Source organism: Formica exsecta, unplaced genomic scaffold (assembly GCF_003651465.1).
Source record: "Formica exsecta isolate Colony F162 unplaced genomic scaffold, ASM365146v1 scaffold365, whole genome shotgun sequence".
In the NCBI taxonomy this organism is placed as follows: Eukaryota; Metazoa; Arthropoda; class Insecta; order Hymenoptera; family Formicidae; genus Formica; species Formica exsecta.
Window position 1 is genome coordinate 1,857,862 of NW_021850897.1, and position 25,089 is coordinate 1,882,950.

The 25,089-nt window shown below is 40.1% G+C and overlaps 3 protein-coding genes across 4 annotated transcripts; 1 reads left to right on the top strand and 2 right to left on the bottom strand.

The window, feature by feature from the left end:
* Positions 1-582: 582 nt before the first annotated feature.
* Positions 583-7,355, bottom strand: LOC115239181 (folliculin-interacting protein 2). 2 transcript variants are annotated; one of them, XM_029813555.1, is made up of 12 exons: positions 6,670-7,355; positions 6,065-6,269; positions 5,554-5,643; positions 5,361-5,440; positions 5,207-5,286; positions 4,666-4,785; positions 4,357-4,588; positions 3,798-4,121; positions 3,648-3,732; positions 1,991-3,348; positions 1,311-1,764; positions 583-1,221 (listed from the first exon to the last, which is right to left on the bottom strand). In XM_029813555.1, the coding sequence occupies exons 1-12, from the start codon at positions 6,768-6,770 to the stop codon at positions 1,009-1,011; spliced, it is 3,342 nt and encodes a 1,113-aa protein (XP_029669415.1). In that variant the 5' UTR covers positions 6,771-7,355; the 3' UTR covers positions 583-1,008. The 2 variants fall into 2 exon arrangements, with proteins under 2 accessions (XP_029669415.1, XP_029669416.1); XM_029813556.1 differs by lacking the exon at positions 6,670-7,355 and having other exon boundaries at positions 5,554-5,693; positions 6,065-6,172.
* Positions 7,356-7,745: 390 nt separating this feature from the next.
* LOC115239138 (dnaJ homolog subfamily B member 13-like) lies at positions 7,746-11,147 on the bottom strand. The gene is made up of 6 exons (XM_029813493.1): positions 11,011-11,147; positions 10,036-10,257; positions 9,627-9,771; positions 9,182-9,359; positions 8,405-8,576; positions 7,746-8,077 (listed from the first exon to the last, which is right to left on the bottom strand). The coding sequence occupies exons 1-6, from the start codon at positions 11,145-11,147 to the stop codon at positions 7,783-7,785; spliced, it is 1,149 nt and encodes a 382-aa protein (XP_029669353.1). The 3' UTR covers positions 7,746-7,782.
* A 341-nt stretch (positions 11,148-11,488) lies between these two features.
* On the top strand, positions 11,489-24,358 carry LOC115239140. The gene is made up of 10 exons (XM_029813494.1): positions 11,489-11,528; positions 11,930-12,437; positions 12,707-12,804; positions 19,306-19,817; positions 20,097-20,241; positions 20,441-20,583; positions 20,772-20,918; positions 21,024-21,260; positions 23,601-23,792; positions 23,928-24,358. The coding sequence occupies exons 1-10, from the start codon at positions 11,489-11,491 to the stop codon at positions 24,231-24,233; spliced, it is 2,328 nt and encodes a 775-aa protein (XP_029669354.1). The 3' UTR covers positions 24,234-24,358.
* The last annotated feature ends 731 nt before the right edge of the window (positions 24,359-25,089 follow it).

Consider the following 25,089-nt stretch of genomic DNA (forward strand, 5'->3'; position numbering starts at 1 on the left):
TTTTTTCTGTAAGCTCACCCGAATTTTATTTTTTGCCTCAATAATCGACTGCCGTGGAGTTTGCTTATGTCTGCAGTAATGAAAATTATGTATTTATTTTTAAAGTGTTTATTTAAAAAAAATATGTTTGTGTAAATATACGATCAATAAATATGATGCCAAAATCAAAGTTCAATTAACGAGTTATTGCGGTGTCAAAGCTCACGGATCAGGGGGGCAGATCTCCATGATTCTTGGTATAATTTGTATCAATGCCGGTATCTCACATCGAATATCACAAAAATAGATGGAAGAAATTTAGTTAGATTCTCATAATTTTTAAATATTTTGGATAGTAACAAAAATGTAAAACGGCCGAGTCGTGTGACGTTATTCACTACCACTTCGAGATACTCGTGAAATTTCCAATCGTTGAAAAACAGATAAGTTCGTTTTATGATAACCTCACATTATGTATGTGCTTATGTAAATTTATGGCAAAAATTCAATTTTTATTTTAAACCAACAAAATGTAACGTAATTTATTAAATATCTAACAAAATTGATTAAAATATTGAGGAATTTCTGAAAAATACAGCAGGATAAAAAAGTTCATTTGAATTTTATTAATCAAGTGTACAACTATAAGTTTGCATAAATCATGTAAAAAACCGAAATACGAACAGACACACATACACACATTCCATTAGTCAGAATCAGTCGTCGATTTTATATCAGACGAGAGCTACGCAATTCACAATAAAACGCTGAAACGAATAATAGCTAAGGGTACGAATAAAATTTAATATTTTCTTTAGCCTAATTTATAGTTTAAAATTAAAATTTAGATATTACTATGTATTTAATTGTAAGATTACGTTATTATTGTGTACTCGACAACAAATATAAAGTTAGTTTCTCTTGGCCAAAAATATATCAGAGCGTATATTGATACGCTATATTCAGAAAGTATCTATCTATAAAATACCACGTAAGCTACAGAACACCAGTGTAAACAATTGAACGGATCTAAGTTAGCGTAAAACCAAATCGTTGCGTTATTTCCGGAGAATGAGTGGTCGCGACCGCAAGTAGAAGCGGTATGTCGGCTGCGTCGAGATCAAGAGCACTGGTTAAGTTGTTCACATTGGCATCGCACACTTCCACGGACATCATCATCTCCGCCAATGCTTCGCTTCTCAACCATAATTCCCTCAGTTTAGCCTCCAGAATTGCTATACACTGAAACATCAGTTTAATTCAAAAGAATAATATATATATAAAAAAAAATACAAAGAGATGGTTAATTAAATTATTGAAAAAGAGCTCACATGGGTAGCAGAGTGATAATTTTTCCATACATAGGCGAAGGATTCCAGCATGTTCGACACCAGACGCGACATCCCGACCGGCAAGGGCGGACTTTGACAGGGTGTATTGTTCGATAAGATCCCGACGTGCCACGTGTCCAGGTCGGCCAGCACGCAGAGTGCCTCCGCGACCGGTTGATCGATCGTAGGGAATCGAACACTGGCCATAACTTCTTCCCGCATACGAGACCACCACTTCTTCTCCGGTTCAACCTCGACGTCGTCCTTCTCGTATTCCGAAATCTTTTTTCTTTTTCTCCTCTTCTTCCTCTTGGTCACACCCTGTAGCACCAAGCCCCACGTATAGCCCGTTTCTAGGGTGTTAGTCTCATCATGCGTTATTTTATCTTGCACGAGAGTCTTCGTAAAATCCATTTCTCTGACTATACCTTTACTCGGTGAAATCTTCCTCGACCTGCAACAGAGTCATTATAATAAGATACATAATTCCTCTTAACGAGATCATGGAATTAAAATAGAATGTTAGTCTATTGTACATAAAATATAAAAATTTTGGGATTAGCCTTTATGGATTTTAATTAATTAAGTTTAATCCCGATTTAATTTTGTGTCAAAAAAATTCTATATTAATATAAAGATTGCATTTTTAACGGATATTACTGTATCAAAAATACACTAACTGTGGCATCGGTAGCTCAACGACGCTATTGGCTTCCATCAGAGCCTCAAGACTGTTTGACCGCGATAATTTTATGCTTCTACCACCTTCGGAACTTCCGCACGTGCGCAATACTTCCGTTGCGTTTGTCGGTGTTTCCAACACTTGCTTGCTACCGTCGTAATCTTGTGAAGCAGCATATCCTTGACCATTGCACTTTAAACAAAAGCCAATGGATCTCGCGCCCATATCGGATGTTCCCGGTGGAGGTTGTATGCTTTTCGATGATTCGGGAAAATTTCGTTGAATGATCTTTCTCAGCACGCCCTCCGGAAGTTGCGCGGATGTGCTCGGCACTCCTTTCGTGAAAGTATAAGAACACTGACAAATGTTACCAAACCGCGGTTTCGACGGTAACTTTGATTTATCTTCCCCTCCAAGAGTGAAGAAGACCTGCGATTCCTTAAACTCGTCAACGATTCCACGATCCATATTAAGCGGTAACTCGGGTCTGTTATAAAACATTTTTAGCGGATCCACGTTGCTATCGTGCAGCGGATGCTGCAGTTCAGTCTTTCCGGCCGCGAGACTCCCTTCGGGATCACGGTTATTCAACTTCTTTTCAAAGCTCAGCAACGGGTACTCTGGATAATTTTGCGGCTGATATTCTCTTTTCGACGTAATATCCTCCTGAGATTCGATCTCGCTAACGATTATTTTCACCTTGCTCGATGCGTAGTTTCTCTCGTTATCCTTAACCGATTGAGCATTCTGCTCGCATCTCTCAGTCTGAGACTCATCATTTTCGCGTGGCGAAAATTCCTTTGTCGGGAGCTTCGAGTCTATCGACGCCTCGGTTGACTTCGTCATGAGCGTGTCGAGGCCGGATTTCATGGTGCCGCTGCGCTTCAAGGGGCTGACGGATCGCGAAATTCTCGGTCGTTCCACGGGAGACTGCACGATACCATCTCGAGATGTGTTAACGTCGTTGGTACCGGTATCGGACGATTGGGTCGGTTTACGCGATGACAAAACGCGCGATTGGCATCTACGAATCGCGGCATCTCGATCATTGAATGTGCACGTCGGCCTTTTGTTAGCGAACAGATACGGTCGCTTGCTATACGCCTGCTCCAACAGATTCGTCGCCGTTTGCACGTCTTGCTGCGACGAACAACGGTACTCTCGATGTTTCTGTATCATCCCGCAGCGGATAAAGTAAGACAGAAACGACAAGACGGAATTAATCAGGTCGCTTTTTCGAGGATCGCCCGCGACTACGGTATGTGCCACTTTCACGGGGTTGCCTAACGCGCCGTAAAGATCGCCAAGTTGTGCCCAAAGCGGATTGCAAGAATACCAGCTTCCCAATTTTTCGATCTAAAAATAAAAATAAGTGTCATCTCTCAGAGAAATTTTAATAAATTTTTGCGTTAAAATTAATAATAATAATTTAAAGTAATTAAAAGATATGTCTATTTCTATTATTACAACCTTATAATACTAGCATACAGCTCTACAGGCATTAAACAAACAAACATTACATTAATAACTTCTTTGAATTTTCCTTTATATAATTCCTGAGTAAATATATATAATTTTTATATTTTTATATTTTAATTTTTATATTTTTATATTTAAATAATTCTTAAAATTATTCTTACGATTTTCTTACTTACCATTTGCCGATCACGCGGAGATAGCACGGTGTATATCCAACCGAGATGATACGTTAATACAGCGGTTACTACGGTACTCAGAAAGCTGAAAGACATTGAGATAAATATGCGTTTATTAAATTCGAGAGATCTATGCTCTTATATACTCACAAATTTGTCGACTTTGTATCGAGCTCGTCAAATAATTGGCACATCTGTTGCAAACTGCGATGTAAGATATTCGTCTTATCATATACTGTCACGGAGTTGAGTAAAACGTCATGCCACAGCAGAGGTGTACGGGTATTAATGTCGACACTGACGTTGAGAAGTATATGTAACAGCGAAACGACAAATCGAGACGTTGCTCTGCAAATTCTATCAGCCAGCTGTACCTTGCAGTTGATTTTGCTGGTCTCAATGCAAAAATATCTTAAACGATCCAGCATTCCTTCTAAGAGAGCCATGTGTTCCAGAAGGCGCGCCTTTATCCGGCTACAAATATTTTCCATCTATTTATAACAATTCTTTATAAATTAAAAATTTTAAACTTTTAATTTTTTTATGTTTATCTTCACAACTATATACAAGTATCTTTAATTTTTATTGGTTTAACGAAAGATCTATATTTAAAATTATTATGTTTATATTTTAGGAACAGATGTTTTTTTTTTCATAAATATATATTTTTATATGGATCATATATAAATACATGCATGTAATTCTATACCTTTCGTGGCCCTGAGCCAATTGTACCAGCATCGTTAAACCTAGTCTGGTCTTGTGACGTTTCCCGTGTCCGTCACGCCCGTCGTTCCCATTTTCGCTCCAGTGCTGCATCCCGAAAGCATCGTCAGAATCCGATCGTCCGAGGGAAGTCGAGACCGCTCTCAACCATCTTCTGCGCAAGCTAGTGAGACTGCCGACGCCGGACGAGCTGTTACTCTCCAACGATTGCGAACCTGGATCAGCATCGCGTTACGACGTGAACACGCCATCCCCGGCAATGAATCACTCTAATCGTTTGACGTGAACTTACTACCCGTCCGCGGCGTTACGTCTATGTCCCAACTGCTGCCGATACTCGAGCAGATCGAATTCTTCCGCGGACCCGCGTGCAATTCGTTACCGGATAAGTTGCCGGAACTCGGCCGAGAGTCTGCGATGGAAACCTAATCAGGATTTATTCTGACGCTATTTTTAATAACCCTTCCAACTATTTGTGACATTTTTATTTATCCGATTTTTGTCATTCAAAATTAAATAAATTATCCGTAAAATTGTAAAAAAATAATAGATACCGTGTAAGCACAACCATAATAGGATAAATAGTATAAGATTTTTTAAAAATCTGTTTTCTTTTTCCTCATACAAAATGTATTTATTAATTAAAGAGTTGAAAGGAATAAGAGAGAGTATTGCCACAATAAGATCAACGGTATAAGTCTTTTTAAAAAATTCCGTTCCTATACAAAATATATATTTAATTGTGAAGCTGAAAGGGTTAATCTTTATTGTATTTTGTATCTCAAATTATTATTAGTTTGGAGCAAATGTAATAATAATATCGATATACTTACGAAAGGATCGCATACTAGTATTGCTGGAAGCAGAATCTACATGCATTGATCGTCCTAGTCCTTCATCCGAAATCCTTTCACTATAATATAATAAAATGATAAGTAAAAAATTAATAAAAGTATCCTTTGAAAGAAATAATGAAAAATAATTTACTTTGTCTTGCATGTGTTGTGTTCCGTCGCCGGAAAAATTTTTGTGCACATAATGCACGGCGGAGAATCCATCGAATGAACCTTCAAATTGTGAAAAAGTTAATTAATAATTAAAACAAATAATTAAAATAAATATGCATAATATTGTGATAAGATAAATTAAAAAATAAAATTTTCTTTATTGATCGACTTACCTTAAAAGATGATCCTCTGTACGTCATCGCTACAGTACCGAATACCATTTCACTTAGTAAGTTCACATCATCTTCGACTATCTTATCTCGCTAAAAATTTTAGATGCTACTTTTCATTAGCAATATTTAATTTTTATAGACTGGAAATGTAAGTGTCAAAAAGATATAATTGTCATAAAAACATCTTATTTGATTAAATATATGTTATAACATAGTAACAGAAAAAAATGATTGTGCCAAGAATAAATAAAATATAAAGCTCATCTCTATTATAAACAAAATAAAAATTTATTTTATAGATATGAAAAATATAAAAAGTATTGTCAAGATTTGCCTTATCTTGCATGATGAGTCTAAAAATCAATTTAAAAATTATAACAAAACAAGAAGTTTATTTAATATTACTATAGTGATTATCAGTGGTTAGAGTATTAAATATTATTTGATGAAATGAATTATTATTTATAATCCGTTTGTTTAGTAACTATCAATATGTGAAACTTGTAATTACCTCGAAATCGCGAGTGTTTCCTATGTTAAAGGACGTTTCGCACTTTCCCTCTGCATTGTTGTTTACCGCTGTGCACAAGGTTTCGCTTTTACTTCGGTGCTTCTGCACCGTCATTGAATCGAAGAGAAGTTTCCTACCGCGCCATTCGCATTCCCTAAATAGCAAAATCCGCACTTGATCCGCTCCAAGAAGCAATACAGAATCCCTACAAAACGCATATAGACGCTTTCACATATAGAAGCTTTTCTCATTCGCAGGTGGCTAAAGCAATATGTGTGTTTAACAAATGCATAATTTAAATATATTATTGTTTTTTGATAATAATAAGGGTATACTTTTATTCCTGTACTGCGGAAAAAATATCATTTTTGATAGAAAATCTCAAAACATATTCACACAATCGATTTATAAAAAAAACAAATATATATTCTTCCTTTCTAGCACTAATACAAAATGACAATATACAAATGATTGATGCGATAAGGGGTGAAATCATATCGTGATAACGTTAGATGCTGCGCGAATCATTGCAAAGAGTTTACGAACATCGGCGATAAGGGACCGTGCTCCGAAATGGAGACGCGCGCGCGCGATCTCTTGCTCACCTATCATTCTCAGCTGTTCGCGCACTGGACACTAGGCTTTCGACACTTCCGCGTAGACTACTCTTCTTCAGAGGCAGCAGCTTATCGAGCAACGGCATCATAAAGCCACAGCCCGTCGTCTATAGTTAGCCCGCATCGCTCATCAGACTCGTGTCCCCGGGGTCTATCATGTCACGCGGAACTGCACCATACATGTTCGCGGGAGTGTAAGTCTACTGTAAATAAAGTCACGTGCGGAAGAGTCATATGATTGCCGGAGATAATAGCACAGCTGAAATCGCTGTCGCTGGCTGAAATGGCACGCTCGAGGTCGCAACGTGACGGAAGCCGCTCCTTAAATCGGACTCATTCATGCCATTTTTTCCATATGTGACATGGATTTTTTCACATCTGTCATGTGTGAATGAAATATTTTTATGATCTTCCTAAGATGAATTAAATTTTGCGAAAATTCACGGAGTATACCGATGGACGAGTTTTATTGGATCATTAGTAGATCCCGCAAGATGGAGACACCCGTTATATCGTGCAACAATGAGCGGTCGCTTCAAAGGCATGTTAGGTCTGCTGATATTGGTATGCTTACATCGCACATTTAAGGGTCGATGATACCAGACGTCAGCTATTTTGGAGTATGATGTCAGAAGGGAGAGTTCATACAAATTTATGGCCGCGTAAATGATTCCTTATCATAAAATTTGTTTTAGTTTTTGATAAAACACAGGCACAAATAAAAAAATATATATTTGTGCAATACACATATAAATACGACGTACGTAATATATAAAATTATATGTAAAAGTGATTTAAATACGTTTTTGAATTGTATATTATTTTATATATGCCACCTATGTCTGTATTTTTTCTCTGTCTCTGTTCTTTGAATGTTATCATAATCATTTGCCTTTTACTATAGTTTAGCTATAGGTATTAATTATGCATTGCAATAAAATAATCGATTGCATACAGAGATGATAATTTTGAAACAACTTTCGTTTTTATATAATAATTTCTCAGAGAATTTACGACGTTGAAAAAAATGTACAAGTTATGTCGAATCAATATGCATATCAAATAAAGCGCGAAATACATTTACAAAAGGCATGCCCGAAATCACGTTTCACATATAAACTTCAATCGATCCGCTTCATCGTTCGCGCCTCGTCGTAATGGAACGTTGTCGTCGACGTTTCTGCGCATCTTGTTGTTCAATATAAAGCGATGGATATATTCGGCATTTTCGACGTTCGTACGAGACATTTCGAAGGCTTTCTTGATGTGGTTCTTGCTGAATAACGGCAAATAAATCGGAAACTCGATATTAAATCGCAGTATCAGATCGCCCCTCTGCTTCGGATTTGCTGGAAAAGGCATACCTTCTCCTGATATACGTTTGGTGTAATCCGGTCTGTGAGAGGCAAAAGATGATTTAAATAAGACTTGTTTAGCTCTCTCAATTGTAATCTTAGTAAACAAAAAAAAGAAAATTATTCAAAATCAAATAATGTATTAAGAAAAGCTAACATTGATAAAATTGACTTTAATGGATTAATTGCTCTCTATTTTTATATAAAAAATAATATTTTATTCGAGATTTTTTTATCTAAAGCAAATTAATCCAAAAAGAAAATTTATAATCAAAATAAACTAATAAAGAAATAAACTAATAAAATTAATAAAAATAGCGGAACGTTGAACGACAAACATGATGCGGTCTTATAACGGGTTTTCGTACGCAACGATCGATGTTATCGGGATCCGAAGAGTTCTGTCGTCGACGGTGTTAAACGTGATCACCGTTCCGGTCAGCGCCTCCCTTAGAAAGATATCGACCGTCATGTGCAAGTCCGAGCCCTCTCGCCGGAACGTTTCGTGAGGCCGATCCTCCGTGACGAAGATAACATCCGCTACGCTAACGTGTCTTAGACTTAGTGAAGATATCATCCCTTGTTACGATAACGTTTATCTTTAACCCTTATTTCACGGAATTCGCATTGTCATGTGACGCGATTTGATCATTTTATATTTGACCACAGATTGATATAATCGTTATGCATTGCAAATTTTTTCCTTAACTTAACAATGTCGACAAATAACGCTAGATTGATGACACAATTAATATAGATTAATATTTATCACAAGAGTCAATTTAAATTTTCAAATACATTCCAGTATCATTAATTTAAAAAAAATTCACTCGCGGATAAACTTTTATAAGTTAAAGTTGCAAGTAAGAAATGATTATGCATCAATATTACTATTTAGAAAATTAGTTTCAAAAAGAAAAAAAAATTAAATATTTTACTTTATCCTTAAAAATTATTTTAATATTAGTTTTATTTGATTTTATATTAATTGATTTATTTTTATACATGAAAAATTATTTGCTCTTGTAATTAGAGCGGAATTTGGTGAACAACAAAAATCCATCTGTTTTATTGTTGCAATTGTAATAATATCCAAGCAACCGCACTTATACACTCAAACTCAAGAATACAATGGAAGGACTTACCGGGTACCTTTGTGGGTCCCTGATCACCTTCTTCTGGAAATACTATTCTGGTACCCGGTGGGATCCCCGGTTTAATAGGTATCGTCAAAATTTTTTCCATCGATACCGTTGTCGACTTATCGTCGCCGACTAAGACCAATCTTTGAATTTTCATTTTTTTTATTCCGCCGAAAAATACCTATAGTGAAACATTTTCTGTTATTCCAATGCAATTATATCTTCTTATCTTCGCTTTTTACAATGCTTTTATACATATTGTATTTATATAAAATTCAAGATTAAATTAATTTTTATTATCTTCCGAAAAATTTTAAAACTTTGAATAATATTAATAATGAAATAATTTCGAAAGAAAGAAGCAATTTGTAAATAATTCGCAATATATATCTCTCTTGAAAAGCGTAAGAAAAAATAATCAGGGATGTAGCAAAGATCAGTTTTATACCTCCGAAAGAGTTAGAAATAAAGTTTTGATCCAAGGTTCTTCTTTTCGTTTAATACCTCGACCTTCGGGAAACTGGAATAGAGGTTGGGGCTCAGTTAGAATGTTTAAGAGATCGTCGTATGGATTTTGAACCACAAAAAATTCCCTGAAAATTTATAACTAACATTAATTTCTAAAATATCGGAAATTTATTTTTATAAAGGACCAACAATTGTAGCTTAATTTTGAATATTCGATCTACTGTGTGTGTGTAAGCATATAATAAACATATATTTCAAAAAATATTAATTCCGAGAAAAAAAGTGCTTTAAAATAACACATTGATCGCAAAACCAATATCAAAAGCAAACATATAAATTTACGATTCAATTCGTAACAATTGCAGAAGATCAATGGCTTTCCATTTCACCTAAAGGTTCGCATCGGCTCCCCGTGATAGACATAAGGTTTCACAAATCCTTCTGGTCGCGACACACCATTTTTAAGACCTTCTTCACCGTATTGATCATACACGGTTCTTCTAAGAGGATCTGAGAGCACGTCGTACGCTTCAGCTGCTAAGGCGAAAATCGCCTCAGCACCTCCATTCTTTTGCTGTGCTGGATTGTATCGTACAGCGCATCGTCGATATCTAAAAAAAAAATAATCGCGCTATTATATGTCAATGCGATACATTTTTCACTGTTATATTTTTTCGTAAAATATATCATTACTATAATATTGTATATATATAATATTGAATGATTTTATCAGAGAAAAAGAAAGAGAGAGAGAGATATATATTATTTAATATATATCGTAAAGAAATTATATTATATTATAAAAATATCACTGATATTATTAATAAATAAAATAACAAATACAATAATATATACGTAATATACTATCAAGAGTATAAGACGATTAATTGTTTTGTGTTCTTATATATGCATATTGTATAAAATAAAAAATGTTATTAATTTACATAATAATTATTAATAGTGTTTTGATCTATATTAAACTAGCAGTAACAAAGAAAATGAAAAAGAAAATCGAAGACTTTGATAATAAAAATCAATAATTATTGTATAGCGTAAAAATTTGCATATATAAAAGAGTTATGGGTAAGACTCTCATGATATCTTTCTCGAAATGGATCAACGCGCGGTTGCTTTGATGTCGCGTTGGTAAAACAGCCGTAGATAGCCGAGCAAGCGAATGAAGGAAAGTAATCACAGTGTGGAGTAGGTTAGGGAATCATCAATTTCTCTCAAATAATTCCGTATTTTTAATCGGCCCTTTATTATTAATTCTTCACTCGACGCAATTATCAGTTTTATTTTGTTGCCCGGGCAATATATAAATGTATCTCTCGCGCTTTTTTTTTTTTTTAAATCACGCTTACGCTTCTTTAATTTCTGTATCGTTACAGTTCCTTCCCAACGACAATATTTTGTAATAGTCTATATTATTAGATTTACACACGCATTTATCATGTAATACATCCGTATTAAAATCTGCATTCGAAACTTGAGAAATCATGTGGAGAAGCGTGAGTGGCAAAGAATAATGCAAAAGAATCGAAAAATGACATTTATACTTAATTGAGTCTTTTGTGGCCAGCGTCTTTTGTTCTCTTCGGCATGGCAATTCATCAGAATCATTGGATGACAAAAAGATCAAAAATAAGACAATCGGTGCATCGTTACGTGTTTTCAACAAGCGACGCGGCGCCGACGACAACGGAAGAATGCCTGCATTCATGTGTCACGTCTCGCCATTATCAGAAGATTCAGTGCATTATTAAACACGCATAACAATACTCGAAATCGGTGCGACGGTTGAACCTCAGTGGCAAGTCCAAGCGACAAATTTTTATCTCTATGGAGACTCGCGAACGTGTCTTGAATTTCGCCGAAAAGGGTAAGCGTATAAAATCGAGTTAGCCTAAACATTTCATGACGCGACAATCGGTCGAAACGCGCATGTCGACTAAATGCACATTGAATAATGCAAAGCGCGAAACATTTGCGTGAAATATTTTTAAAACAGTTCAAAGTATAGATAAACTTCAAGATTTAATATCCGAAGATCAAAACGAGAAATAAGAAATTCAAAGAATATTTAAATATAAATATAGAGATGATTTATTCAGATATATATAGAGATAAAACAATTATTAATACAATAGAGGATAATATAAATGTTTTAATAATAATAGTATTAAAAGTAGATATACCAGAGAAGTTTTAAAATTTGATAAAGCTTTTTTTAAAGAAAGTACACCCTTAAAAATGATTTTAAATAATATTCTCTATGCACAGATGAAATAAATGAGGTCTCTGAAGAAAAGAGATGCATCCGCGACCGCGGGAAGATCATTGTCGTGGTATCAGCGACGGAAACAAGACCATCAGTTTCCAGCGAGTATTTGGAGAGAAAGAAGGTCAATGGTGAGATTAGTCTCCTCGATGTTACCTCCTCAGTGCATTCTTTCCAAGATGAAAACGGCGATGACGACGACAAGGAGAACGAGGAAGAAAAGCGCATTCTCGACGAGTCGAAGTCGTTACCGCGTGGCAACCGCGAGGCGGACGAGATTTTTCCGCAGCAACAGCAGCGGCAGCAGGTGAATCGATCGCCCAGACGCAAAAGCGCCGGCATCCCGACGTTGTTATGCATCGATGGCGGCGGGCTTACGGATGCGACGGCGGTTGGAGTTAAGCGCAAGATCCCGAGGCCAGCGAACGCCTTTATGCTCTTTGCCAATGAATGGCGACGAAAACTCGCCGCCGAGAATCCTCGAGAATCCAACAAGGATATCAGTGTCAGGCTAGTCCTTTTTTTTATAGAAAGATATTTCTGTCCAGTCAACGATAAAGAATTTCTCAATTTTAAATCAATTTTAAATTTTGTAAAGCTCTTCCGTAATTTATTATACTATTTTTTTGCAATATATATATTTTTAAAGGATGAAATTTGTGTGTAAAATTGTCTAAAGATGTTGAGATTATATTTCGAAAATAAAATGCTTAGATTGTCTAAAGATGTTGAGATTATATTTTGAAGATAAAACGCTTTGTTTTTTCCTATACTTTTAGATTAGGCATCTTTTGGAAAAATATGTCGAAGGACGTGAAGGAAAAGTATTTCGCACTGGCGCGCGAGGTGGACAGGGAGCATAAGAGGAAGTATCCTGGTACGTCCTACGCCAATATCTTTCCTTAATCTAATCCCGTTTACGCGTATCTGACGGATCACGTCGAAATTTCCTGATTTATCTGAACGCGCATAACGCGCTCTCCGCAGGTACGTATACAGATTCTCGCATCCTCGCGAAAACGGAATCCAATGCGAAGAATAACGCGGATGATCCGCGGAGAAAAATATGTCGATAAAAACAGCCGGAATTTATTGTAGACTCTCGCGAGTCGACAGATCGTTCGAATTAAAAAATCCCATTATTTTTACACCGCGTACGCGATGTGCCAAAGTATGGCCATGCTCTAAAAATAGTCGAGCTGGATTAGATAATATCGATTGCTGGCGATAAGTCGGTTCGCGTTATCAGCCGACGAAAAGCGAGAAGCCAGGTCGCGGCCGGCACTGACAATTCAACCCCGGTGATCTTCCTTGATTCACAAACTTGGTCCCATCAATATTACCTACAACGTCATTCATACTCTCTTTCTCTGAGAAAAAGAATATTATACATTTATATAAAAATATATATTTTTTTCCGACATTGCAATTAAAATGTCAGATTTTTGTTAAAATTTATATTAATGGAAGTGAGGGAGAAGGAGAAAAAAAAATCAAGGGGTGGGTACCGCGAACGCGATTCTAGGTCGCCGAGGACGGCGACGACGAGCGTGAACGATTCTCGCGGGGCGGCAAGAAGGGTGGACGCGGGGTGGATGCGAGTTTTGCGGGTCGAGGTACAGGGTGGCGAGCGGAGAGAAATATTCTCGGGTGAGTGACGCGGGGAGAACGCGCGGGTGGGAACGGCGGAGAGAGAGTACCGGAGGTATTGATTGCGACACGACTCTAGGAACCTGCCCGATACATGACCACACCGGCTTTCTCTCTATACTTCTACCTACCTACCTACCTATCTGACTATCTACACCCACCGACGATGAAGCGAATAAACGTGCGAGCGAACGAGCGAGCGCGCGATTATACTTCGCGTATCCGGTCGCGGCCGGCACTGACAATTCAACCCCGGTGATCTTCCTTGATTCACAAACTTGGTCCCATCAATATTACCTACAACGTCATTCATACTCTCTTTCTCTGAGAAAAAGAATATTATACATTTATATAAAAATATATATTTTTTTCCGACATTGCAATTAAAATGTCAGATTTTTGTTAAAATTTATATTAATGGAAGTGAGGGAGAAGGAGAAAAAAAAATCAAGGGGTGGGTACCGCGAACGCGATTCTAGGTCGCCGAGGACGGCGACGACGAGCGTGAACGATTCTCGCGGGGCGGCAAGAAGGGTGGACGCGGGGTGGATGCGAGTTTTGCGGGTCGAGGTACAGGGTGGCGAGCGGAGAGAAATATTCTCGGGTGAGTGACGCGGGGAGAACGCGCGGGTGGGAACGGCGGAGAGAGAGTACCGGAGGTATTGATTGCGACACGACTCTAGGAACCTGCCCGATACATGACCACACCGGCTTTCTCTCTATACTTCTACCTACCTACCTACCTATCTGACTATCTACACCCACCGACGATGAAGCGAATAAACGTGCGAGCGAACGAGCGAGCGCGCGATTATGCTTCGCGTATCCGACATTGCTGTTGAGCGTTCGCGAGAGTAACGTCGCCGAGCGATGCCGTCTAACCTTTGACTTTCGGTCGATTTCACATGCCCTTGCGACAATATTTGCATTTTTCAATATCTGCAAAAATTGCAATAATAATAAATTTCTCGTCCCCTGATGCGGTATTTCCTAAATTAAAGTAATATCCACCAGATTTCGGTTTTTTTTCCTTAATTTTGTGCGAGAGAAAAATAGAAGACTGTAAACACAAAGGTTCAGCCGACGGCGGAGTGTCGCGGCGTATGCACCGGGCTGATCGCCGGTCATCGATCCACACCGACGTGGACGCCGATGCGAGAGAAAGAGAGAGATGGGGGGAGGGGGGAGAAGGGTGTCGGGCGCGCGAAGAGAGGGAGGCTCACCGATGCGTTCTCTCGGATCGTTCTCGATGCGCTCGTGGATCAGCGGAACGATGATAATGGGAGAATATTTAATCGGCGCCGCGCGGCGACGCGATTAATCTCGGTCGTACGAAACGCGACGAAACGCGCCGTCGCGCCTGCCGACGTGCGTAATTGCTTGCGCGGACAAGGCAGAGATAGAGAGAGGGAGGGAGAGAGGAAAAATATCATGATCGCTCGTCAGATTAATAGAATATCGTCGTGCATAGGCAAGCGCGAGATAATTAGGGAAAGTAATTAGGGTATTGGGAAATCGTGCGGAATGGGTCGTGAATAGTTGCCCGACGATGCGACATATATATCGAACGTCCGGAACGCATATTCGCCGAAGCGGATTGCTCGACTAATGCGATATAGACGCGAGCCGCTTCAGCCGAGGCGGCCGAGTTAATCCTCTTCGATCGCTCGACCGTCCTCCGGAACGATCCTCCGCAACTCTGGTCGAAGGCGACGGTTCCCCTCAAATCCGACAACCGGCGAGCGAATGCGGGAGTGAGAGAGACGAATTATCGACTCGCGCGAGGCGAACGCCGTACGCCGTTTGCGGAACTGCGTCGATGCGAGAGCATTGCACGAGGGGCTCCGGCTTGAAGCCGTTGAAGAAGGCAACGACGGTGGAAGAGAAGAGGAGAATCCTACCGGCACCCCCTCGTCCCTTTTCATCCACCACCCTCTTCTATCAGTGGCGGATTTAGAGTCTGGGAAACCCTGAGCGAAACAATATTATAACCGTCCCATATTACATAAAATCATTTTTTTTAATTACATAATTATTCTAAAATTACTCAAAATATTACGTCACATTTACAGACTATTATTCATCATTTACGAGATATATTCACAAAAGATATATATAATTATAATTTTCAAGAGACAGATAACCATATAAATGCACACGTGGAATAAAATTTGAAATCCTTTAGTAGTCGAGGTCCTATAAGCGGCCGTTTATCGATAAATCCGCCACTGTTTCCTCCACCTGCGGCCCTCTCCCCTTTCCTACCCTGTCCCGCGACACCCCTCGCGACGCCCGCGAGAGGGTGGGGTGGGCGCCCTCGACGCTCGTGCATCCCCTTTCGCACCACTCCGGCTCGTCGATGACGAAACGCACGTAAATTCGTCGCGGCGCCGCCGCCGCCACCACCGTCACCGGCCGCTGCCGCCGGGTGAAATCAGTGCGACCGAAGTGCACCGCGAGGGAAGAACGCGCGGGGTCTCCCGTGTGCGGCCCGCCGTTCCCGCTTGCGGCACGCGCGCGCGCGCGTCCGCCCGCCTGTCCGTTTTCCTCTCTCCGCGCGAGTGATAGCGGCACGACGTGACACAGACGGTGGGATGACAGACGAGTAAATAAATGGGTCGCTGTGCGCGCCCAAAACCGAGAGGGTCGCACAATTATGCGAAACGATCGTGCGAAACGCACCGAAGGGGGACTCGAGACTCGCGATCTTTCATTTATCGTAGTAAATAGACGCAAACGTGCGGAATCGTTGTGATAATAGCGTAGATAGATATTTATCGGGAGGGATAAAGAGAAACGATATATAATTAGTAAAGGAGAGAAGCGTACTTGATAACTCGAAGATTGATTAGGATCCTTTGTAAAAGAGGAATTTAGAGAAAAAGATATCGCGCAGAAGTTAAACGGAAAAACCGTCTCGAACCGACTGATCGATGTGCGTCGCGTGGACTAGGTCAAGTGACTAATTAACAGCGAGAGCAAATTAGAGCGGGCGTAAACGTAAAGACAAAGGCTCCCCGACAATTTTTACGTCCGATCTCGTCGCCGAGAGAATCGTCCAAAAAAAAAAAATTTATCGATCAAAATTTGTTGCAAAAAAAAAAAAAAAAAAAAAAAAAAAAAAAAAAACCGTTGAAAGAAAACTGCTCGCGGATTTAAGGGGGAGGAAAAAAAATAAATGGGTCGCTGTGCGCGCCCAAAACCGAGAGGGTCGCACAATTATGCGAAACGATCGTGCGAAACGCACCGAAGGGGGACTCGAGACTCGCGATCTTTCATTTATCGTAGTAAATAGACGCAAACGTGCGGAATCGTTGTGATAATAGCGTAGATAGATATTTATCGGGAGGGATAAAGAGAAACGATATATAATTAATAAAGGAGAGAAGCGTACTTGATAACTCGAAGATTGATTAGGATCCTTTGTAAAAGAGGAATTTAGAGAAAAAGATATCGCGCAGAAGTTAAACGGAAAAACCGTCTCGAACCGACTGATCGATGTGCGTCGCGTGGACTAGGTCAAGTGACTAATTAACAGCGAGAGCAAATTAGAGCGGGCGTAAACGTAAAGACAAAGGCTCCCCGACAATTTTTACGTCCGATCTCGTCGCCGAGAGAATCGTCCAAAAAAAAAAAATTTATCGATCAAAATTTGTTGCAAAAAAAAAAAAAAAAGAAAAGAAAAAAAAGAGAACCGTTGAAACGAAAAAGAACCGAATTCGTCTCGCGAGAAAACCGTGTCAACGACGTGAAAGAAGGCCGTACTTGCTTGTCGGTGTAAAAGTGCGCAAGACGTGCAGCAGGTGCAACGGGAGCGCAGCTTCTGTCATCGATCTCGCCGCGGCTGCAGCGAGCATGGCGCGGCCCACCGGACACGCCGGATCGCGTCCGCGTGCGAACGCGCGACGATTTGACGTCGCGCGCGCGGCGATCGACGGCGACCGGAGAATGACAGTTGGCGCAATCGCCGATCGCGACGCTCATTGATCTTCGGCGAGTCGATCATCCCCCCTCCCCCCGATGACGGCAATAACGACGACGATGACGACGACGTCGAGGAGGAGGAGAAGGTCGGCGTCGACGGCGACGGGCGACGGAACCGCGAACGCTGAATCTTCCCGACGGAATGCGGGAGGTCGATCGAACGATGCCTCCCGACGCATCCTCCGACAGTTGCACGGCCCACCCACGTAAGCGTCCGGCGACCTCGCAGTGAGGGCGAAGAAGAGCGCGAGGGGTCCTCTCGAGACTCCGCGCTCGACACTCTGGAACATAGAGGCGAGAGGAACGCCGGTGCGTGTCGTCGTCCGCCCGCGCGCGGGTGGTGTTTACATTCGCGCGAGACCCGCGAAATATCGAGATATCGAACGGGCCTCCTCTCGCGGAGGGAGCTCTTGTTTCTTTCCCGCGCGTTCGGTGTGTTTGGACTCTCGAGAGAGAGAAGTGAACCTGAGAATTGGTGAAGAGAACGCGAGACGAAGATTCCAGCATCATTCGGTTACACCGAGTGTTTTTACATCTGTGTTTACATATCTGTAAGATGCGCATTCGTGAAATCGCGAAGATGCAATTCGACGAGGATTCGCGCAATACTTGTGCGCTTTAGCCAGACTTTAGATACTGAAATATAGAAAGGAAATATACATATGTGCGAATTAATATCGAGATTGATTGAGATTTTAAGCAGTCGCGAAATCCGACTGACTTTGATGACTCGCGTGCTATCATGAAAAATACTAATAGCAATTTTCGGGAACATCGAGGGAAAATATTACGGAGACGCGTTATCGCATTCATTGAATGAAGCATCAAAGTTTGGTTTGTGTTTATGTCACGATATATTGTAGCCGAGATTGATCTAGATTGAGATCTCTCACGATGTCTACGCGCAACGAGAGAAACGTAGCCTAAGCGTGTCGCTGGCAGACGAGATCTAGATCGATACGCGAGGAATCAAAATCGCGCAGAGATGGACTGCTGCAATTACATCGAGGCTTACGCGGCAGGTGGTCACTTTTACCAGCAGCAACAGCAACAGCAGCAGTACTTTTGTTACGATAATGGTAGCGCGATGTACGCTGGGTACGAAGCCGCGCCGATTTCTAATGCGATCGACATTAACGCTCGATACAACGGGACGATACCCTCTACGTATCCGACAGGTAGATTACCGCAAACAAAATGCAAAATGTCGCAATGTAAACCGATCATTTATCACCATTAATCTTTCTTTAAATATTACATACATGTAATATATATAAGGAATAGATAATTATATTTTCTACTTAATTCTTTAATGATTTAATGAATTTAATTTAAAAAATGGGGGCATTTAAATATACAGAAAGTTATCTATAAATATATGTTAAACAAAAAATATAATATTGAAAAATATTTGATTTTGAATGAAAATTAATTGAATTAATAAATGTTGAGGAAATTCAAAACTTTCTTGACTTCCTTATAAAAAAAAATATCTTAGAAAACTAAAAGACAACTATTTCAATACGATATGTTATGCATACATGATAAGATTTCAATATACACGTATCATAAAACTCGTCTTAAGGATCTTAAAAATTTTTCTCTTTCGATATCTTCTGTAAGTTTATCAAGGAGCTATTCTCTCTTTTCTGTATCATATATTGTAAATATTGAAAGACGCACTTCAAGAGACTTGTAGCATGACGTCTTCGTGTTAATAACGATCTCACGTACGTTTCCGTAGATTACGTGTACAACCCGAAGGAGGCGAGGTTGCGAAAGGCGATGCGCGAGCAGACTCGCGAGCTGTCGCGACGATCAATCCTGCAGAACGCGATCGCGAACGCGAACGGACGCACGATCGGCGGCGGCTCGTCCGCGTCGATCTCCGGCGACTTCCTGAACCAACATCACCGTTTCGATTGCGCGTCCGTGCCCATGGGTCCGAACGTGAGTCCTCATCAAGAGTCCTGGTACCAGGCCGCGCATCGTGGCCTGAAACCGGCGCATTCGCCGCGAATCGGCGACTGGTACGGGAACGTGTGCGGCGACCCGATCGAGAGGCTGCAAGCGATGGGGGTGATGCATCAGCAGCAGCGAGATCTCGACAAGCCCATCAAGGACCAGAGGAGCCAGGCGTTCAACCCCAACGGCTACTCGCCGGACATCGCGGCTGCGGAGAGGGAGATTCGCCGGCAAGAATCCGCTGCGGAATACGCCGATTATGTCGACGGCCAGAAATGGCATCCTTATCAAGTAATATCGCGGAGCGCTTTCAACGGCGCTTGATATTTTAACTCGTTAATATTTTGTTCGTTAATTTCACGGATAAAAATTCTACCAATCGACTATTCTTTCTTGAAAGCTTTCGCTTCTTTTTGTTTTAATGCGATCTGGTTATTCATAAATAAAGTCGGCGCGCTTTTCAATTCTGTCGAGCACGTTCCTGTATAGTTCATGTAGCGAGATATGAATAGGCAGTTTTCTCGCTAGATTGTCACGTTTACGAAAATCGCCTGACATGTCTGGTTGCAGAATAGCGCGAGCCCTCATTCACATCCGAGGACGCCGCATCCGTCACCGCAAATGGGCGGCATTCTTCACCCGAACGTACAGAATACAAACGCGCATGGACACACACACGGTCCATGGGGCCAATTTTGTCACGGCGTGCTACCACGTAAGTTTTACATACGGCGATTTATTTTTTCGTGCTGCGATTTTAAAACGCGCGTAATTTTATCATTTAATTTATAGCTCTAATCACACGTGTGTTTATGTACAAAATAATTGTATTAAAATATAAGATGTTTTATATATGCGATTTTTTTTTTTTTTTTTTTTTTTTTTTTTTTTTTTTTTTTTCGCGGCGATTCGAGGTCCGCGACACGCAGTTTTCTTACGGGATCGTACTCCAACTAGGCACTGCGCATTTTCGGAAGATGCGTCGCAGATGGGTTACGCTCCGAGAAAATTAAACATGGATAGCATCCGCGCGTCTTATCCGTTACCGGAGCATCAGGTATATAATATAAAAATGACTATTGCATTATTCCTTAGTAAACTGCTAAACAAAATAGTTTTATATACGACGAATAGAGATCATAAATTATAATTATCGAGAATAGTAGAAAATCATATCTTTATGTCGATGAGACTTTATGTCAATTCGACACATTTTTTCGATAATCAATATAATTATCTATACAGATACCAAGATTATTGGAATCAGCGGTGGATTCCGTCATAGACTCGACGACGACTATGAATCGACGCGAGGAAGACGACGGGACCAGATGGGAGCCAAACACCGTCACCGCCGGAGTGTCTCTCGACGAACTCGTGCCAACCTCTACGGTAGAACACCTTCAATATTGCATTCTCATACGAACATCTATTCCATCCACACATATTATTATAATTTATTGTACGCCAAGCGCTTTAAAAATACGCCAATTTTAGCCGCAGGAAGGTACAGTTTCTCGCGAGAAGGAGCAGCGCGACTCCCGGCACTCGAGCGAGCGATTTGAACCGAAGAGGAAGCCCGTTTCGAAGCAACCGCTTCCGGGTTTCCATCAAGCCTTCGGCTCCACGGAAATCGGCAGATTCTCCCGATCGGAGTTCTTCGTGAACATGGTGGGCGAGACGGGCGGCGGTGGCGGAGGAGACACCGGTGACGACGGCGGCGACGATGGCGACGTAAGTAAGGAGCGTCCGCAGCTGGAGACGACGGGGAGCGCAGCGGCCGCGACGGCCGCGACCGCAGCTACGGCCGCGACGGCAGCCGCAGCGACGGCCGCTGCGGCCGTCGCGGCCACCACGTCCGGAAAGATCTTCGACGTCGAAGATAACCAGGCGACGTACGCCGTCGGCGCGCCGTCGTCGTCGATCGGCGGCCCGTATTGCGGACAGCCGACGGCGCCGCGCTGGCACAGTCCACACGTAGGTGGTATAGGTAGCGAAATTTAAGCGGGTTCAGTCGCGGTATCGCGTACCGTCTTCACGATATTTGTCGATGTTCCTTCGTTGTTAAAGGGCATCGAGAGGTACCGCAGATTTTCGGAGCAAATCGATAGAATTTTGTTTTTCTTCGAAATAATTGAAAGAATTATTGTCGTTTGTAATCGGCGTTCCCGAGTAATTGAGGTATTAACAAGTATCGTTGACACGGTACAGGATATCGTTACAGATATACTCCAGTAGGACGTTGTCCTTGTCTTTTCTTAGGCTAAAGCGATTCCCGTAGCTTTTCGACGCGTGACAGATTGCGATGGGGTTGAATGGCGATATTGCATTTCCAATAGGAATAAGTTACGAGTGTAACACTAGTAGTTTTGATGTGTAGCAAACTTCGATAACAGAGAAATGTCCATACTTTGTGTTACATATGCCAATTAAGGAGAGTTATCCAGAAATTGCGACCGCTATAATTTCAGCATGCATTTAAATTTTTACACCAAAAACACGCAAAAGTGATTTCTACTTTTATTCTTGGCGATAAAATTTCCGGTAATTAATATAAGAAACCATCTTTTGGTATATTTCTAAGAGTAGAAATTTTAAGCTGTTAATCGTATCGGTTACAACGAAGAGAGTAAGTTATTTAGTAGATTCTTTAGGTGAGTACGTATTGCCGCGCGGAGAAACGATCAAATAAAAGTGAAACACGCCTGCGAGCGTTGGAAGTCGGGAAGTCGACAGGTAAACGTTCTTCCGCTTCTGGAAAATAATTGCGAAGGGATAATGCACGTAGTTTGTATTAAGAATCTGCGTCAGGACGTCTTTCACATCTCTTTCGGTCGATCTGCTTTGAAATTAATTAATATTTATCACAATTAATTAAACATTTAAATATTATAGTATATATATGTATATACTATAATATTGCTTGTTAAATTTAAAAAATTAATCGATGGGATTAGCAATTAAGAGATATCTTAATCTTATTCTTAGTCTTATTACATTTAAACGTGATTTTTTTTTTTCGAATACTTTGTTTTGATTCTAATAAAGACCAATGATTCTAATAAAGTTTATTGACGTTTTGCCGGCAGATTATTAATACGCGCTAATATCTGTAACTTGCGTCTAGTCTACTGACCAGTTAATTGGGGATAAATTCGTGCCGAATACCCTGTACCTATGATGGGACCAAATTACGAGAAACTTTTATGTCGCGTTCACCGTCGCGCTTACGTCCTACGATGTATGGTCGCGTAAAAGAAATTTCCCTCATTCTGTTCGCGTGATCGCTCGCGAGTGAAAAAAAAAACGCAAAACTCTCCGCTTCGAGAAATGTGGAATATATTCTGCAGAATAAAATGTGACACACATATGAAAGTATATTAATATAATTGAAAATATATTCCACTTCTTGCAACGGAGAATAAACATAATCACGCCTTACAAAACATATTTAGACAATTGTCCAGTCAAAGCGTGCATGAATATCATAACGAAAAAAAAAAAAAAAAAAAATGACGTTATATCCGTAGGACGGAGAGATTGAAGTAATCTGAACTAGATATTGATAGTATTTGACGTCGTAAAGAAATCGTCTTCTTGGCGTCGATGTACTGTGCATATTGAAAGATGCAAGTAACCTTTACAAATAAGGGGTGCTGTTTAATTAATCAGAAGAACGTAAATGTACACTGTGTGATGCGCAATATCATAAGCAACGGTAGCTAAAAAGAGATAAAACAAACCGACCTATAACAGACCTACAACGTTTTATGCGAAATAGGTACCACAAATGTCAAGTTTTTCTGATGCTGAAAATATTAACGAGAATATATTAATGCGCATGCTCTTTCAAAATAAAATTTAAAAAATACAAAGTTGAATTGGCATTTGCGGTTCTAATCGTCCTGTGATACGAGATGAACATAAAGATTCATCTCATCGCAAAATGTATGCTTTACTCTCATTCGATTCCGGACGATCGCGAGCAGTATGAAAAGAATAAACGGATGTCTATGCGACAGTAAAGAAGATAAAATGAAACAGTCTTATTCTCACTAGTCTTATTTTTCCCAGTTGATTCCAGAAGCCTACCTGACGACTCCCTTGCTGTTTCCCTTTCCATCGACATCCCACAATATTCTAGGAACCGATGCCCTTCACGGAATCACAGAAAATGGACAACTAGTATCGCGTATTTTGCCCAACGAGTGTTGCTGGCTTGCACAAAGTGGCCATGCCGTAACTAAAATACCTGACAGTCTAGTGGTAAGAACATTGATCTCGATATTATTTCAAAAAAAAAAATTGAAATTACAATTAATTATATTTTTAATTCTGATATTTATTTGAATATTGTGATAATTTTGAAAAGTTTAATTGATCCGGCGATGAATTATACAGACCTATGCAGCTTTATTGGATTATTCTAATGATTCGAACGAAAGAAAATGGATCCAACAGAAGGCGACAATCGCACATCCGATGGAATTTCCAATATTGCTCGGTAATCAAAGTATGGATTGCGAAAGAATTATCAGCGATCATGCCCGACGAAATTATGTCATCGTCGACGGAGATGAAACTAGGGATCGCAACATTCGGCGAGAACAAGGAAGCGAGGCCGTTAATCTGAAGATTGATCGAGATCAGAATTCACTCGTTGGCTCGAGCTTGCATGAATCTAAGAAGACTGAGAAAAAGAATTGAAATGTATTAGTTATATTTTCGTCGCTATAGTTAATCGCAGCGACTTTTTTTAAATATTTAAGAATTTTATTTACCAAGTAATTGATTAGTTGACACACAATGATTTATGCAAATATAATCTCTAGAAATTCTCTCTCATTCTTGTTTTTAAATTGCCCTCTTATTTTTCGTACGAGTTTACAGTATCTTAAATAAATTAATTCGCGATAACACATAATAAATAATTTTAATTGTCACAAATTTTTAAAAATTCCGTGCATTACATCTTATCATTGATTTTTAAATATATTATAAATATTATAAATTGACCGATGATTTTTTAACTGACAAAACTCAAGGAAAACATCATAAATTGAGATCTTTGTAAAAGATGATGATATCTCCTTGCCGATAAACGCCGCCGTTCTTGACGTTCGAGGTGCACAACTTCCGCTTAGAATGTTCGCTGAGTAGTACAGTCTGTAAATAGACGAATACAAAAGGAAAGGCGAGTTCGGCACGGTTTATCAAAGCGATCGTAACCACGGCGGCGTCTCTCAAACGCGATAAACGAGTTGTCGATGAGAAAAAGAGACCTTCCGACTTGTATCCAGAGACTACCTAGCGGCAGGTAGCAATAATCAAAAATACCTGTATCGTAAACTACGCCTCTGCAGTGTTGCAGGCTGCGTATATAGAAGTTGTCTAAGGTAAAAATTTTTATGACAGCCACCGTGCAGCGGATTGGACGGAGATGTGAATCTACTCTTGAGGAAATATCTCAATTTTCAAATCATATGGCAATCGCAAAGAATTGAGACGGGATGCACATTCTAATTGCAATATATTATATTAGAGATTAAAAAAAAAGTCTTTG